Source organism: Phocoena sinus, chromosome 1 (genome assembly GCF_008692025.1).
Source record: "Phocoena sinus isolate mPhoSin1 chromosome 1, mPhoSin1.pri, whole genome shotgun sequence".
Classification (NCBI taxonomy): domain Eukaryota; kingdom Metazoa; phylum Chordata; class Mammalia; order Artiodactyla; family Phocoenidae; genus Phocoena; species Phocoena sinus.
Genome location: NC_045763.1, coordinates 39,067,390 through 39,080,466, shown reverse-complemented (window position 1 = coordinate 39,080,466; position 13,077 = coordinate 39,067,390). Strand labels below are relative to the sequence as shown.

General features: G+C 53.6%; 1 protein-coding gene across 1 annotated transcript; it reads left to right on the top strand.

Annotated features, from left to right (window-relative positions):
• The first annotated feature begins 7,214 nt into the window (after positions 1 to 7,214).
• PDZK1IP1 (PDZK1 interacting protein 1) lies at positions 7,215 to 12,993 on the top strand. Its single transcript, XM_032614218.1, has 5 exons — positions 7,215 to 7,312; positions 7,505 to 7,680; positions 10,099 to 10,207; positions 11,933 to 12,028; positions 12,656 to 12,993. Exons 2-5 carry the CDS (start codon positions 7,614 to 7,616, stop codon positions 12,732 to 12,734), a joined length of 351 nt encoding a protein of 116 aa, XP_032470109.1. The 5' UTR covers positions 7,215 to 7,312; positions 7,505 to 7,613; the 3' UTR covers positions 12,735 to 12,993.
• Positions 12,994 to 13,077: the final 84 nt, after the last annotated feature.

Sequence of the window (13,077 nt, the reverse complement as noted above, 5' to 3'; positions counted from 1 at the left end):
AGAGAGTTGTTGAGCTGGGCAGGGAGTGCAGGTGTTAGACCCAAACGGTCTACGAGGGATTCCAACTCGCCCAAGAACCGCCAAGAGTCGAGAGCCGCTGCAACACGCAAGAGGTTTATTAGGAGCCGATGCACCGGGGTGCCCTGAACCTCACGCAGGAGGCCGATGGGGAACCCCTAAAAGCGGAATCACATACTTTTTATAGGTTTATTTATTCATAGGGCGGGTATATTCTCACAATGATTGGGTAAATGTGGTGACTTTTGAATTCATTGGCTTAGGAACTTTTGTCCCACCTTCTGGCCGTTATAGTTGTCTGTTCATTGTGGCGGTTAGGGCGTATACCTGTTACGGGCAACTGGAAAATTACCCGCTGTCTGGCAAGTCCCCGTCAACTGAAAAACTCCAAGAATTGGTTTCGATAGGGAGAAGGAGTGGCGCACGATAGGGAGAAGAATTGGTTTCGATAGGGAGAAGGAGTGGCGCACGATAGGGAGAAGAATTGGTTTACGGGAACAAGTGAGGGGGTGGAAAGTCCCTAAAGGCCCCACATTCCCCCCTTTTTTTTTTGTAACTAATTTCAATCATGGAATTTCAGTTTCTTTTTGCGAGTTTTGGTATTGTTGCCTTAGCATTAAAACTTGTACCGTACTAATGCGTTCTCTAATAAAGGCTATCAGGCGATTCAGAATGCATGGTCCAAAAGTTAAGAGCAACAATAAAATAATGAGGGGCCCTAACAAGGTGGAAACTAAAGTAGTAAGCCAGGGAGATTTATCAAACCACGATTGAAACCATACTTTTTGATTTTTCCTTTCCTGTTGTCTTTTGTCCAGGCGCTCCCTAAGTTTGTCCATAGTTTTGGTAATAGCCCCAGAATGATCAATATAAAAACAGCATTCTTCATTTAGTGCAGCACATAGTTCGCTCTCCTTAAGGAACAGCAGATCTAATCCCCTCCTGTTTTGCATTACCACCTCTGAAAGCGAGGTGAGGGATTCTTTTAACTGAGTTATGGAACTTTCTAATGCCCGGAGGTCAACATCTACAGCTTGCCTTAAGGCATCATAATAGTGGGGTTGTTGGATGAGGGCTGTTGTACCTGTTCCTACCCCGGCTGCCATTCCTAGTCCTAGGAGTACAGCCAGGGTGAGTGTTATGGGTTCCCTCTTAAACCTTCCTCTGCCCTCATATTCATCTAGAAAGGATGAATCTGAATGATAAATGAGTCTGGGGACCAGCTGAACTAACACACAAAAATAGGTTGAAGCTTTAAGGACCTCTAAAGAAATGCAGGGGGTCAATCCTGTGTTACATGCCCACCATCCATCCGGAGGAGGGAGGAGATACCCTGAGCCCTGTGGGAGGCTTAAATTGGTACAAAGATGTCGGTGGGACGAGGGGGGCGTTCCTACACATGTACCGTTTCCTAATACTGAGGCCAGGGTCAATTTACTATTTCCTTCTTGTTTCCATCGACATTGATCTGGAGTGTTAACATTATTATAATTAGAATTATATCCTATAGCATCATAATAAGGGGGAGGAGCAGCATAGCAAAGCCAACATGATTTGGTAGCCTCCGGGTTTGTGGCATTTAAAACCTCAAAAGCCGCCTGGACCAATGAGAGCATTCGGTCCCGGGGGGTCTTGGGCTTGATTGTTATTCCTTTTGGCTCAGAAGTTTGGTTTCTTATCTCTGGTAACGCTGTGGGAGGGGCCAAAGGTAGCAAAGAGTGCCCTATCTCAGGGTTGGGGCCTATAGGAACTGGAGTAGGGGTTTCAATTTTTAGTTTGATGGTCATTAGTAATCCATCATCATATCCTTCTTTATAAAACCTGATTCCCCATGAATGGCCATTTATCCAGTTTTTTATCTTTTTTTCCTGGTTCACTAAAAGAAATCTTAAGGGGATGGCACCATTTAGTACATTCAGGCCTATAAGTTAAGGGGTTGGTTGGGTGTGTATAATTGGCTGTCATCTTAATAAAGTCCCAGCCAGAGGTGGGCTTCCAATAGGTGTCTCCTGTGGTTTCATATCCCCAGCTTTTGCAATAAAAGTTTTCAGTTCCTCCATATTTATAATTAAGGGACCTGTGGCGATGGAACCCGGGGCATATGTAGAAAGCAGGAGCTCTGAGCCCAGTCCTCCGAATCCCGTTTTTGCAACCCTTTCCGGAGGAATCAGCTCTAGTTGATAAAATTTTTGGAACATTATGTTGATCATAATAGTCTTCTAAATCCCAACCGGGAGCCCCTATGGCCAGTTTACAAACATCAGGAAAAAGGTTTGGCCACCAGGTCCATGGGGGAGCGATATTGCTAACAGACCATATTACATCTCCAGTCTGGGAAATTACCTGCCAGGTTAAACGCTGGGGCAGGTGAGGACTAAAATTACTCACAGTCAGTAGGGGTAACAAAGTTAAAGTTATAAATCTGATGATCGCAGAAGCTTGAGCTTGAGCGGGTTGCTGGTCTTTTGGGCTCGCCATTCCGATGTTGCAGATGCTGGTGCGGCCTTCACGTGTGAAGCGTGGATCCACGCAGCGATGCCGTCTACCTTTATAGCCGTGGGGGTGGTGAGCAGGACGATGTATGGTCCTTTCCACCGAGGCTCTAGAGTCTGGGTTCGGTGCCGACGGACGTACACGGAATCTCCGACTTGGAAGGGATGAGCCTCTGCTGGTGTTCCTGGTCGGTAAGCCTCTGCCAGCTGGGACCACACCTCCTTTTGGACCAACTGGAGTCCCAACAGCCTAGCATATAAGTCAGTGTTATTCTGACAGTCAGGACTTAATATTTTCCTTAGCGTAAAAAGAGGAGGTGGGGCCCCGTATAGTATTTCAAATGGAGTAAGATAATAGCGGGAGGGGGTATTTCTAGCCCGGAACAGGGCTAAGGGAAGGAGCACCGTCCAATCTGTACCGCCAGTCTCTATGGACAATTTAGTTAGGGTCTCTTTTAGAGTTCTATTCATTCTCTCTACCTGTCCTGAACTCTGGGGTCTATAGGCACAATGTAATTTCCAATCAGTCCCCAGGTATTTGGCCACACCCTGACTTACCTGGGCGACGAAGGCGGGACCATTATCTGATCCTATTACCTTTGGTGCCCCGAACCGGGGGAAAATTTCTTCTAAGATCTTTTTGGCCACCACAGTAGCTGTCTCCTTCTTCGTCGGGAAAGCTTCTACCCATCCTGAGAAGGTATCTATAAAAACTAGAAGATACCTGTTACCGTACCTTCCAGGGCGTATTTCAGTGTCCCAATAGGCTCCTGGGCAGTCTCCTCTGAGCCTTTTTCCGACCTCAAGTTTTCCTTTATGGGAGTTTACCTGTTGGCATGGAATGCACTCTCGTGCAATCTGCTCAGCTAATTTAGTTAGTCCAGGGGTATCATAACCTGTCTTGTGTAGTAGGGACACCATCTTTTTGGTTCCCAAGTGTGTCCATCTGTGAATCTGTTGTAGCATGGATTTTGCTTGTTGAGGAGATAATGTTCCTTTAGTTATGGCTGGGGTAATTGTTCCCCTATCATTTGGTTTCCCAGGACTCTCATCTGATAGTTCTAGTATGATTTCCCGTAGAGCCACTTCTCGTGCCACCCTATCTGCCAATTTGTTGCCTCTTGTCACCGGGGTATTGTCCTTCTGGTGTCCGGGGCAATGAATGATGCTGACTTTAGTGGGGAGCATGAGGGCAGCTAGCAGTGCCACTATTTCTTCTTTGTTTTTAATTTCTTTGCCCGCCGAGGTGAGCAACCCTCTTTGTTGGTAAATGGCCCCATGGACCTGGGCGGTAGCAAATGCGTATCTACTGTCCGTATAGATGTTTACCTTTTTGTTTTCTGCTAGTTCCAATGCTCTAGTCATGGCGATTAGTTCAGCCCGTTGGGCCGATGTCCCTTGCGGTAATGTGGCTGCCCAGATGACCTCTTTCCCGTCTACCACGGCTGCTCCCGCCCGACGCTTACCTTCCTCTAGGAAACTGCTTCTGTCAGTAAACCAGGTAACGTCGGCGTTGGGGAGGGGCTGATCCATCAAGTCTGGTCTGCTACGGTGTGCTGCAGCCAGTACTTCCTGACAATCATGGATGACGGTAGTGCTTTCCAGGTCAGGGTCGGGTAGCAAGGTGGCCGGGTTGAGTCCTGTGGCTGAGGTAAACTTAATACGATCTGAGTTTAACAGCAGGGCTTGGTAATGAGTCATCCTGGCATTTGTTAGCCATCTGTCGGGTGGCTGGCGAATTACACTTTCTAATGCATGGGGGGCTGTTATCGTTAGGTTCTGCCCCAAAGTCAGTTTGTCAGCATCTTTGACCAAAGCGGCCACCGCGGCGATTATTTTTAAACAGGCGGGCCATCCTGCTGCCACAGGATCCAATTTCTTTGATAGGTACGCAACCGGGCGATTCCAGGGGCCCAGTTTCTGAGTTAGTACTCCCTTTGCAATACCTTTATTCTCGGCCACGTACAGATGAAAAGGCTTAGTGATCCTTCCCCCGTTCCTTTTTTTAGGGCATTCTCTTGCCCAATGACCTTTTTCTTTACAGTAGGCACATTGGTCCTTGTCTAATGGCCGCCTTCTATCCGTTGTTCGCCCTTCCTGTCTATTTCTGTCTCTACTGTTTCCTCCTCTGACTACAGTGGCCAGTATCTTACTCAAATGTCTTTCTTGCCTCTTATCTCATCTTACCTCACGAGCCTCTTGTTCCTTCTGCTTTCTTTCTTCTCTTTCTTCTTCTGTCTCCCTCTTATTATATACCTTATCTGCCTCTTTTACTAAGTCCTGAAGGGAGAAACCTTGTAGGCCATCCAGCCTTTGTAACTTCTTTCTAATATCAGGGGCCGCCTGGTCAATAAAGGCCATTGCTATGGTGGCCTTATGTTCCTCAGAGGTTGGATCATAAGGAGTGAATCGTCTAAAAGCCTCCATTAAGCGTTCTAGGAACACGGTTGGCGATTCCTGGGGCCCCTGAGTTACCTCTCTTACCTTAGCCAAATTCGTGGGGCGCCTGGCCGTTCCATGGAGACCCGCCACCAGAGCCTGGCGATACATTTTCAGGTGCTCCTTACCTTCCGGGGTATTAAAGTCCCAATTCGGCCTGACGAGTGGAAACCCGGCATCAATCTCGTTAGGCAACTGGGTAGGTTGTCCATTGGCGGCTAACACATTCTTTTTAGCCTCCAGGAGAACCCGTTGCCTCTCCTCAGTTGTGAGGAGAGTCTGGAGGAGCTGTTGACAATCATCCCAGGTGGGTTGGTGGGAGAAGACAAGAGACTCTATTAAAGCAGTAAGAGCCTGTGGGTTTTTAGAGAAAGTAGGGTTATGCATCTTCCAATTATAAAGATCTGCAGAGGAAAAGGGCCAGTATTGAAGGGGTCTATTCCCGTGGTTATCGGGGGGGCCATATTCTCTAAGGGGTAAAGCAGTAGAATCTGGGGAAACAGCCCTCTGGCTTCTGGTGCCCGCCGAGGGACCCCCCCTTTCCGCCATAACAGGTGGCCCTACTGGTGCGGAGGGTTGTGAAGCTGGGGGTCCTAGGGGCGACATGGGATTTAGGGCCGGAGGATAAGGAGGTGGGGAATCTAGAAGAAGCAAATCAGACTGCAGGTCAGGATATATCGCCTTTGGCGGGTCCGGGGCAGCAGATGACTTTTCCGTGTCTGGGGTTTTCTTCAGGGCCAATATCTCCGATTGTGCTGGAGCGCATGCAGACGTGCCTGTTGAGGAAACAAAGGGCCGGACCCATGGAGGCGGGGAGAGAACTAGATCTTCCCAGACCAAGATATATGGTATCTGGTCTGGGTGTCCGTGGGGTCCTGTGTTAAAGACCCTAGACTTGACTAGCCCAACCTTATATAACAAAAAAGATCCTTCGGGTGGCCACCCTGTCTGAAATGTAGGCCACTCAGAGGTACACAGCGTTTGCCATTTTCCTTTCTTTACTTCTACCGAAAGGTTGTGGGCCCTAGCCCTAACTTCGGTCCAGTGGCTTAGGGTAAGAGAAAGAGGAGTCGTCATAGTTTGTCCCATTGTCGTCCGTCAAAAGAAAGATAATAGTACAGAAAAACAATAAAATTTCAAAAGACACACATTGATATTGCCGCCGCGAACTTAAACCCGAAACCAACTCAAATTCAGATGGCAGCTTATATAACCTGCCAGAACCAGCCGCCGCGAACTTAAACCCGAAACCAACTCAAATTCAGATGGCAGCTTATATAACCTGCCAGAACCAGATGAAGGGGAGACAAAATTTGTTTCTCCTTCCAGATGGACCACCAGGGCGTCCCCCGGGGCCCGTGGACACCAGCTTTCGGCACGTCTGCCTAGCCAGGAGTCCAATACAGATTCCACAGCAAGCCGGTTCGCACGGCTTTTTCCTAATGGCGGCTAGCAACAAACAAACGACAAACAAACAGACAATTGGGCTCGAGCCTACCTGATACCTCCGACTCCCGATGTTCTTGTGACCCGGGGGCGAGTGGGGATCCCGGACGAGCCCCCAAATGTTAGACCCAAACGGTCTACGAGGGATTCCAACTCGCCCAAGAACCGCCAAGAGTCGAGAGCCGCTGCAACACGCAAGAGGTTTATTAGGAGCCGATGCACCGGGGTTCCCTGAACCTCACGCAGGAGGCCGATGGGGAACCCCTAAAAGCGGAATCACATACTTTTTATAGGTTTATTTATTCATAGGGCGGGTATATTCTCACAATGATTGGGTAAATGTGGTGACTTTTGAATTCATTGGCTTAGGAACTTTTGTCCCACCTTCTGGCCGTTATAGTTGTCTGTTCATTGTGGCGGTTAGGGCGTATACCTGTTACGGGCAACTGGAAAATTACCCGCTGTCTGGCAAGTCCCCGTCAACTGAAAAACTCCAAGAATTGGTTTCGATAGGGAGAAGGAGTGGCGCACGATAGGGAGAAGAATTGGTTTACGGGAACAAGTGAGGGGGTGGAAAGTCCCTAAAGGCCCCACACAGGGACAGAAGCCAGGGCTGTGCCCCAGGACTGGGGCCCCGGGGTCTGGCTTGGCTGAGTGGGGACAGGTGAGGGGAAGAACAGGAAATAGGCCAGGCTCTCGGGGAGGGGGAGCTTTGACCTTTCCCTAGCCTCCGGGATTTTCCCCGTGTCCCAGAGCCAGCCAGCAAATTAGTTAACCCCACCTTCAGCCTTCCCAGAGACCCCACCCACTGGGCTCATTCAAGGCAGGAGAAGAATGTGTCACTCTATCCCCAGAGCCCAGCCCCGCTGCCGGGAAGGGGAGCTGACGCAAGACTCCAGGAGGCCTGAGGCCTGGAGGTGAGGCCCCGATTCCCCCCACATCTCCCAGGACCTCAGACCCATGGTCTCTAGAAGATGACCTCGAAAGCCAGCCTGAGTGGGCTGGGCTCCAGCCAGGGGAGGCCAGGCCTGGCACATTACCATGGGAGGGAGGGCAGGTTCGCTCCACCTTCCCGCCTCCGTCCTCCCTTACTAGCACCTCTCCTCCAGGGTCAGACGGAGACCAGGCTGATCTCAGCAGACACCGATAGGCCCCAGGGCAGCTCCAGGAGTCCAGATTCCAGCAGCCGGAGAGAAGGCCCGGGAGCTGCCTGCAGCCATGTCAGCCCTCGGCCTGGTCATCCTGGGCCTGCTTACGGCAGTGCCACCCGCCAGCAGTCAGCAAGGTAGCACAGGCCTGGGCCAGCCTGGGGTGGGGATAGGGGCTGCAGTACGGAGAGGGCCGGCCTGGGTGCTGGGAGCCCCGGGGTGGAAGGGGTGGCCTTCTGGCCCGTCTCATCACCCTTGGCACCTACGCTTTGGAGGGGGAGCAGGGACAGGCTTAGCCAGAGGAATCTCCAAAGGCAGACACAGGCTTCTGTCTGTGACTTGTTTCCCATGAGTGAGAAATGGGGGCAGCAGGGGAAATATTGGATCTAGGGTCTAGGGTCGGGGAGGGGAGTTGAGACCCACGTTCCAGGAGCAGGAATTGCCCTAGAGGTGGCTGTTTGCTGAGGACAGAGCGTTGGGGGCTATAAGGGGGGTGGGAATAGTGTGTGAGCCACTCTCAACGGCAGGATTGTTTCAGGGGTGGGCAGTGCTGTCAGGCATTTGCCCATGGCTTTGGCCTAAGTTGTTTCCGCTTCCTGCCCAGAAGACAAGTGTCCCAATGTGGCCCCCACCATGTGCCTGAGCTCTTTGTCCAGCCTCTGTCTTGCTGTGTGGCCTTGAGCAAATCACTGTCCCTCTCTGAGACTCAGTTTTCTCATCCATAAAATGAGGACAATAAACCTGCCCCACCCACCTCCCAGGGCAGCTACCACTAAGGGGTGGGGAAGGGCTTCACATTGGTAAAGCACCACACCCACCATCCGGTGTCAGCCCTGAGCTGTGGGGAGTCTGCCGGTGGGATTTGGGTCCAGGGCAGGTTGGCAGAGATGCTCCCAATGCACCCCTTCTTTGCAGATGCTCTGAGCTCTCACGCATGTCTGCTTCAACTCTGTCTCTCAGGTCTTAGAAGCCCTCTGTGGGAATCGAAGATCAGAGGGGTGGAGTAACTTGTGTGGGTCACACAGCAGAGCAAGAAGGGACAGGGCTCAGTTCACCTCTCTCCTGCCCCAGGCTCTGCCCCTTATGCTATATGTTCATCCCAGAGCCACCTGGAAGGAGGAGCAGTGTCCCTGGTGTGTCTGGAAGGAATTGGATGCAGGGTCTGGAAGAAGCAAGGACAAGCCTCCCAGGGCTTAAGCCCTAACTCCCAGTCCTTGAGTAACCACTGACCTGAGGAGACAACGGGTCTGAACCATTGTTTTTTGGGGAAACAATGAGTCCAAAATACAGCTTTTTGGCAAGTATGGAACTTACAGTAAGCACACTGCGTATCTTTTGTTATCCAAGGAGATAAGCAAGGGCTGACCTGGCCGCAGGACAGAGTTCCCAGAGCCCTCCCTCCTTCCCAACACCTGCCAGGCTCAGAGAGCGCTTGGAGAAGAGGCAGGGCCTCCCTGCAGCAGGAGAGCTTTCGGGTAGACTCAAGGAAGGACTTCTGAGCAGGAGTGAGGCAGAATGAGATTTTTGATGTTCAGCCTGGGCCCCTCAAGATACAGGATGGCACTAGGGAGGCAGGTGTTTTGGCCTGGAGGCAGGATTCTTCAAAAGTCTCCTGTTGGCCTCTCTCCCCTCCTGAGACCTCTAACTGCTACTGTGTGTCTGTCCTCTGTGGGGCTAGGCCCCCTCGGGCTCACAGAGCACAGTGATTTCCGGGGAGAGGAAAGCCCTTTGGGGCTGCCAGTGGCTGAGGGCAGAGACTTCTGGGAAACCTGAGGGTTAGAGGTGGTGTCTAGGGGCAAGGGGCAAAAGGCAGAGAAAGTGCCTGGAAGGGACCTCAAATTGGTCTCTGGCCCAGTCAGTCCCCGGGGCGCTGAGCCAGAGAAGACAAAAGGGGCTCAGGCTTGAAGCTCCCCTCCCGGCCCCCAAGACCCAGAGGAGAGCTTGTCCCTCTGTCTTGACTTTCCAAAGACGTTCTGTCCCACCCCTTTCTCTGGGCACTCCTGGCACCCCGAGCCAAGCAGCCCCGTCCGCCTGCACTCCCACGCCTCCCCAACCCCACAGAAACCTCTGTTACAAAACAGGACCTTCCAGATGCCAGCCTAGTCCTATTAGTTCCGGGCTGCCTCAGCCTGGGAGCCAGGGAGGAGGGAGCCACCCTCACTGGAAAGGCCAAGGCCATCTGTTCAGGGGGCTGCCCTTTGGTCCCTGGGGCCTAGGCACTCCCCGGGGGCCCTGCACTGACCCACTGCAGCGGGGGAGGGGTGGGGGGGGTGAAGGGATGCTCTGGGCTCCCTGGACCTCAGATGCTGCTCTCTCAGGCTTGTTCCCTCCTCAGCTACTTTCCTTCTTCCCAATCCTGTCTTCCTCCAAACCACGGTCCCTTTTATAAGCCCAGGGGTCAGATGGGTCCTCGTTCCCCAGAAGGTCTCCACTAGTCCCGGCAGCAGGCTGGTAGCCTCTAACCAGCCCCGGGGGGCCTGAGGCCCCACCTGCACTGGCAGCCCCACTGTGCCCAGCCCGCTGCAGCACCCGCCCCCCCACTCCTCCCTTTCCAGGCCTGGGGAACCTGCAGCCCTGGATGCAGGGCCTTATTGCCGTGGCTGTGTTCCTGGTCCTCGTTGCAATCGCCTTTGCCGTGAACCACTTCTGGTGCCAGGAAGAACAGTGAGTGCTGTGCGGGGGCCCTGGGAGCTGTACCGGCGCAAGCCGGGAGGTCCCAGGACCACGGCCACTGCTCTGGTAGCAGTGAGAAGGGCCGCAGAAACCCTGAGCCCATTCCTCTCACTGTGTGGAAGGGGCACTGAGGCCCCAGGTCTCAGGGACCAGAGCTGAGGCTTGCTGGAGCCCTGCGAGCGCACTTGCTGCGCTTCGGGGAGCCGTCTTCTCTTCTTGGAGTCTCAGTGTTTCTATCTGTATAGTTGGGACAGTGGCCCGGCTGTGATGGACGCTGTGAAAACCCCTGGACAGGAATGTTCTGCCCTTCTTCAGGGTCTGCTGCTCTGTCACATGCAGGGGCTACAGGGGGGCAATGGGATGGACACTACTCTTGTGCTCACAGACTCCCAGACCAGAAGGGAAGGCAAACATGGAAGGGGTGATCGCAGTGTGAGTGCTGACGCTAAAGGAGCAGGCAGAATGCAGTGTGGGCCTGAGCCGGGGGGCCAGAGAAGTCTTCCTACTGTATGTTTATCCTGAAGCCCAGGCAGGAGCTAAGTGGGGTGGGAGAGCACTGCCACTGAGGGAAGAGTCACTGGGGGCCCTGAGTTCGGAGCAGAGCACAAAGGGAGAAGGGGTTGTGCTGAAATCCAGCTCACTCCGCACCTGCTGACGCTGGGGCAAGGCTGCATCTGCCCCCAGCTCTCACACCGGCGACCTGGTGCCTGGGTACCAGCAGCAGTGTAGGACCCACTGAGGGAACAGAAGCGGCTCATGGATGGAGAGGCCCGAGATAGACTGCTGACGTCGGCAGGGCCCAGGCCAAGCAGACCCTTGGGCACCAAAGCCCCGAACTTTGGGCTTTATCCTTAGTGCAGTAGGAGTCCAGTGCAAGTTTGTAAGCCAGTCTTGGGATGAGACGTGGCCGGAACAGAATCACTGGCTGCCCCGTGGCGGATGCTTCGGGCCAGTCTGCAGGCGAGGTGAGCAATGAGGGTGAGGTCAGGAGAGAGTCTGAGCTGTGGAGGCAGCAGAGGGGATGGAGAGAGAGTACAGGTCTAAGAGCTTTCTAGGAGGGGGTGGGGACACTGAGGACAGGAGGGAGGAAGGACAGGGATAACATCCAGGCTTCTGATGGGACCACCCACTGAGACACAGACCACAAGAGGCAGATCTGGGGCAGTTTGGGACACATTAAGTCTGAGGTGCCCATGGGATGTCCGAGGAAAGATGAGCAGTGGTTAGGGTCCCTGTAACCCTCATAAGAGTGGTGTCTGGGGAGTTGGGGACAGAGGACACACTTGAGTAAGAGGCGAGGAGATTTTTGTCGGGAATATTTCTTTTCTCCACTGGCCCCAGCTCTGCCGTCAGTGACCGCTCCTACCGCATAGGAGAACCTTGCGGAAATCTAGGGCAGACACTGAGTCCTGCTGGGTCTGCCCTGGAGCTGAGCTGAGGCCAGAGGAAAACAGCAGAGGGAGGCCAGGAGGTGGCCGGTGCAAGGCCTGGGGTACATCTTCAGTAGATCTCAGGCTGGGACCTGAGGGCCCCACAGTGGTGCAGGGAGAAAGGTGTGCGGCCCCACGGCCAGAATCAGACTGTTGACAGGGCCCTGCTGGAGAGAGGAGCTTCTGCCTTAGGGCCTATAGAACAGGGCCTGACTGGACTAGAGGGAGGAGGGGGGACCGAGGGAGAGGGGACCCAGAGAGCCCTGATGATGAGCTCTTTCCCCAGGGAGCCTGTGAACATGGTCATGACCGTCGGAAACAAAGCAGATGGGATCCTGGTAGGAACGGACGGCAAGTACTCCTCGATCGAGGCCAGTTTCAGGTGAGGTGCTAGTATAGGGCTGGCCACCCTGTGATCCAGGGTCCCCTGGGGACCTCAGGACCAGGTGCTTCTGAAGGGGAGAGGGCTCAGAGGATGGGGGCTCATATGGGGAAGGGCTCAGTGAAGAGAGGGGGTTCCGTGTGGGGAGATGGTGAGCGATGGGGGCTTTGAGAGCACTGCAGGGCTCCATGGGGACATGCAGCCTCAGTTTGGGAAGAGGGTTCAGTAAGGGGATGGGGACTTGGTGGGGGGAGGGCCTCAAGGGGTAGATTGGGACTCATACGGGTGCAGTGGGGAAAAGAGGCTCAGCGCGGGAAGGGGACTCTGAAGGGATGAGTTGGGGGACTCAGTGCGTGGGGGGAGGATCTGTAGGGGAGGGAGCTCAGTGGGGAGGTGGGTTCAATGGGGGCCCAGTGGGGGAAGGGCTAGGTGGAAGAGAGAGAAGGGGTTCAGGGGTGGTGGTGAGAGGCCTCAGGTCTCAGGTGCAGAAGACCAGATGTGGTCAGGGGCACCCCCTTCTGGGGCTCAGACATTTATTCTGGAAGACACTGCCCTCACAAATGCAGGATGGGTCAGGGAGAAGGGGATGGGACAGAAGGGGCAATGACCCCTGTCATCCTCTTTCAGGTCCAGTGAACATGAGAATGCCTATGAGAACAACGTGGAGGAGGAGGAGGGGGGCAAGGTCCGCAGCACCCCAGTGTGACCCCTGCTTCCTGGTGCCCGATGTCCAGGCCCCCACACCTGCCCCGCCCTCCAGCCAAGCTCGGAGCTCAGACTATGTCCAGGTTGGGGCTCAGCCGTGGCTCTGGGGTCCTAGGGGGCCTCCCACTCAATTCAGTTCAGAAGACCCTTCTGAAAAGGACAATCAACTCAGCACCTCCCATCCTGCCTCACATCTCCCTCCCTCCAACCGTGGAAATGGCTCTCATTTCCGTGAAATAAAGACGTTTTGTACTTCTGTGTCTGAGGCTCCCAGGGCTCAGAAATAGCTCCTCAGGCTACCAGTGAGGCCTGAGCTTGCTTTCTGGAATCATCTCCAAAGCCTC